The sequence below is a fragment of the Coregonus clupeaformis genome, chromosome 15 (assembly GCF_020615455.1).
Source record: "Coregonus clupeaformis isolate EN_2021a chromosome 15, ASM2061545v1, whole genome shotgun sequence".
In the NCBI taxonomy this organism is placed as follows: Eukaryota; Metazoa; Chordata; class Actinopteri; order Salmoniformes; family Salmonidae; genus Coregonus; species Coregonus clupeaformis.
Window position 1 is genome coordinate 46101927 of NC_059206.1, and position 4456 is coordinate 46106382.

The window sequence follows — 4456 nt, forward strand, 5'->3', positions numbered from 1 at the left end:
TACAGTGCATTCGGAAAGTATTCAAACCGCTTGACGTTTTCCACATTTTGTTGCGTTACAGCCTTATTGTAAAATTGATTCAATAAATAAAAATCCTCATCAATCTACACACAATACCCCATCACGACAAAGCGAAAACAGATTTTTAGAAATGTGATCATCCTTGAGATGTTTCTAAAACTTGATTGGAGTCCACCTGTGGTAAATTCAATTGATTGGACATGATTTGGAAAGGCAGACACGTCTATATAAGGTCCCACAGTTGACAGTGCATGTCAGAGCAAAAACCAAGCCATGAGGTCAAAGGAGTTGTCCGTAGAGCTCCGAGACATGATTGTGTCGAGGCACAGATCTGGGGAAGGGTACGAAACATTTCTGCAGCATTGAAGGTCCCCAAGAACACAGTGGCCTCCATCAATCTTAAATGGAAGAAGTTTGTTACCACCAAGACTTCCTAGAGCTGGCCGCCCGGCCAAACTGAGCAATCGGGGGAGAAGGGCCTTGGTCAGGGAGGTGACCAAGAACCCGATGGTAACTCTGACAGAGCTCCAGAGTTCCTCTGTGGAGATGGGAGAACCTTCCAGAAGGACAACCATCTCTGCAGCACTCCACCAATCAGGCCTTTGTGGTAGAGTGGCCAGATAGAAACCACTCCTCAGTAAAAGGCACATGACCGCCCACTTGGAGTTTGCCAAAAGGCACCTAAAGGACTCTTAGACCATGAGAAACAAGATTCTCTGGTCTGATGAAACAAAGATTGAACTTTGCATGGTGGTGGCAGCATCATGCTGTGGGGATGTTTTTCAGCGGCAGGGACTGGGAGACTAGTCAGGATCGAGGGAAAGATGAATGGAGCAAAGTACAGAGAGATCCTTGATGAAAACCTGCTCCAGAGCACTCTGGACCTCAGACTGGGATGAAGGTTCACCTTCCAACAGGACAACAACCCTAAGCACACAGCCAAGACAATGCAGGAGTGGCTTTGGGACAAGTCTCTGAATGTCCTTGAGTGGCCCAGCCAGAGCCCGGACTTGAACACAATGAAACATCTCTGGAGAGACCTGAAAATAGCTGTGCAGCGACGCTCCCCATCCAACCTGACAGAGCTTGCGAGGATCTGCAGAGAAGAATGGGAGAAACTCCCCAAATACAGGTGTGCCAAGCTAGTAGCGTCATACCCAAGAAGACTCGAGGCTGTAATCGCTGCCAAAGGTGCTTCAACAAAGTACTGAGTAAAGAATCTGAATACTTATGTAAATGTGATATTTAAGTTTTTTATTGTTAATAAATTTGACAACATTTCTAAAAATCTGTTTTTGCTCTGTCATTATGGGGTATTGTGTGTAGATTGATGAGGGAAAAAAACAATTGAATCAATTTTAGAATAAGGCTGTAATGTAACAAAATGTGGAAAAACTCAATGGCTCTGAATGCTTTCCGGATGCACTGTATATATACTGTACATGTAGGAGTTATCTGTTATCATTTTCTGTCATTTAAACCAATAGAGTTTTGTGCATATCTGACAGTACATACCAATAAATCGTCATGATAAAAGTAAAATGTAAGATGACAAACATATACATACCACAAAGAACAGCATAATATTCACATTCCACATCTTTTTTTGTGTTTCTCTTTTGTTTTACAAAATTACATTATATTGCTGGCATTGTAAAATAGCATTTTATATAATCTCCATATAATAGGAAATGTACTTTTAGAAATGGCACATTTCCCATCATATAATGCACCCTTTTGCTCTGTCATCTTCCTATTTACTCCTCCACTGTTTATCTTTATCTTAAAATGTAGTTGAAGCTGCGTGTTCATTAGATACTGTATATAGAAATGATTCATGCCCTAAATATGGTACACTGTATTCATTATGTTTATAAACTACTATATGTCTGTTTCTAGCTCACAAAGCAAGTATCCTTGATGCTTGTGGAAATGGATGTGTTATTTTCAAATCGGCACTTTTGATCTGGTTTTCTTCTTTGATAGTGAAATTGATGAAATTGGTGAAATCAGTCTATGCTAATCCAAAGTCTCTATAATTCTCTCCTGAACCTTCAGTCAGTTCTATGACTATCTACAGCCGCACTCTGCCACCACCATGCCCTCGTACTTGTGCTTGTATGTGACCACTCCTCCATCCTCGTAAAGGAGTGAGATGGGCTGTAGCTTGGTGGGAACACAGCAGGCTGGTGACACCCTCTGTGGAATCTTACTACTCAGCCGAGTCTGGACAATGGCGTGCTTGGTAGGCGAGACCTCAGAGGTCATAGGGTAGCTGCATACACCATTGCACTCGTAGGCTTCATAGCCCATGGGCTGTATGACCCAGGTATCCCAGCCAATGTCCTTAAACTCCACATAGAGAGGGATCTTCTTACAGGGGTCACCCTTGGCGTTGCGGCGGATTCGGAGAGGAGTGTCGTAAATGAGGTTGGAGTGCAGTTGCATGAGAGTCTCCTCATCCAGCTCCTCTCCACCAGTGTTCCTAGCATCGCTCCCAGCCTGGTCCCCCCGGTTCCCGTGTGGACTCAGCTCCAGGTCAGCCGGCAGGTCGTTCTCATGTTCCATCATCTGGTTGAGCTCCCCCTTGTCCTCCTCACGATGGTCTCTGCTTTGATCATCTGAGAACACAATCACCACTGGCTTGTGTTTACCATCCGAGCCCATGTCAACATCCACATCAACCAACTCTTTCCTTCCATCCTCTTTTCTGACCTCCTGGCGGGTCTTCCCACCTTTGCACCTCAGACTTGCAATGTGGACCTCCAGTCGGTGGGTGGAGCTCTCTTCCTTCCGCCAAAGGTTGACCTGATTGGTCAGGTCGAAGGTAACACAGACATCATCTTTACCGTAGATGTGCCGGGTTGCCAGCTCCTCCATCTCCTCCATTTCCTCAATTTCGGCTGTCTCCTGCTCATTCCTTTTTCCGTCCCTCCCCTCTTCTTTCCTCCAGTGCCCCCCCTTGTGTATCTTGTAGACTGTCACCTTGCGGTCAAGGCCGGCGTAGCGTCTGCGGTCCCTCTGGACCAGGGTGTTGAGGCGGAGCTCGGCGGTGAAGATGTGCTCATGGTGGGGGATGGAGATGTTGAACAGCAGGGGGTGTGTCCTCATGCCCCTGACCGTCACACTGTAGGGGGAGGAATCTGGAATTAAAATATCAATGAAGGTCTGAATTGGGTTTGGATTTAAATTGGATTTAATCAATTTGATATGAAATAATGCATCAATTATAAGGGTTTAATTTTAGCTCTTTTGTAAATGGTTAGATTTTATTGCAATCATATCATCTGACTTCAAGAAGAGGAAATAAGCACCTACTAAATTTCAATTTAGTAAACGTTTCTTTAAGGGCAAATAAAATATTTTATTCTTGTCAATTTAGGGCTGAACTTCATAAGACTTTGAATGCTTTAAAGTCAACCTCAGTTAACCTGAGCCCAAAACAAAGAGTGATTTACAGTTACAGTCAAATCTTAACTTTTCTAAAAGAAAACAAACAGCTATGTATACCTTTCAACATACTTTTTAAGTTTTATTAGTCAATAAATTGTATAATGCTATAGTTCTCAAATTAAACAAAACTAATTTGAGTGTCTTTATAATGTTAGCTCAATAAACAATTAATCATATCCAAAGATACATTTTCAGGATGATAAAAGTAAGAAAATGTCAAACAAATTACATTTAAAATGTCTTCAGACAAATAAAAGTAAGTGTTCTACCTTCATTCTTGAAACTACGAACTATGTTGGCAGAGGGCACCGCTTTGTGATCGTTGGCAAAGCGGTTGTACAGTTCCAGCATGTATTCTGGTGGCTCTTTACGGGCGGCACGGGGCCTTGCCCGGGGCCCCAGTTCTGTGAGGTTCAACGTAGAGAGAAACTGACCCAGAAAGTCCTGCATGTCCAGGTCTACATCCTGATCCTGCTCCAACATGGAGGTATCCACCAGATCCCTGGCCCCCGGGCCCCGTCGAGGCTCCTCAGGGGACATGATGGGACTGCCCTGGCTCCAACCAGGCAGCAGCAGGAGCAGGAGGCTAAGAGAGTAGATGTACCCCAGTATGGAGAACACTGGAGCAACCATGGCTAACTGACTCAAGGGCAGGTTCAGGTCCAAAGGATGAGTATCAAATATGGAAATATGAAAGGATCCTCAGCAGAGGACACCTGCGGAACAGTTTCCCCCTATCCAGCGGCTGTTTGTCTCGGTTGGGGCTGACAGGGTGGTGTGGGGGTCGAGGGAAAACAGCTTTGTCCTTGTTGATCTTGTGATCGGGTGCAGAGGGCAGGGTGGGATGTGTTGTCCACCCCACTGTGCTGACATGTTTGGAGATGTCACTAGGGCTCTGCTCGCCCCCTGCCTCTCTCTGGGCCAGCCAGCCTGCTGACGACCACTAACTCCAACTCCACTCATCTTCTATCTACTGCTTTCT

The 4456-nt window shown here is 44.9% G+C and overlaps 1 protein-coding gene across 1 annotated transcript; it reads right to left on the minus strand.

The window, feature by feature from the left end:
• Positions 1-1349: 1349 nt before the first annotated feature.
• On the minus strand, positions 1350-4237 carry LOC121583224 (bone morphogenetic protein 10-like). Its single transcript, XM_041899414.2, has 2 exons — positions 3744-4237; positions 1350-3164 (listed from the first exon to the last, which is right to left on the minus strand). Exons 1-2 carry the CDS (start codon positions 4105-4107, stop codon positions 2092-2094), a joined length of 1437 nt encoding a protein of 478 aa, XP_041755348.1. The 5' UTR covers positions 4108-4237; the 3' UTR covers positions 1350-2091.
• Between the last annotated feature and the right edge of the window lie 219 nt (positions 4238-4456).

Bases quoted from the DNA above. Each gene is read 5' to 3' on its own strand.
- LOC121583224 (XM_041899414.2), bottom strand. From the start codon at position 4,107: ATGGTTGCTCCAGTGTTCTCCATACTGGGGTACATCTACTCTCTTAGC. The intron at 3,165-3,743 runs GTAGAACACTTA...TTTTAATTCCAG, and splicing joins TCGTAGTTTCAAGAATGAAG to ATTCCTCCCCCTACAGTGTG.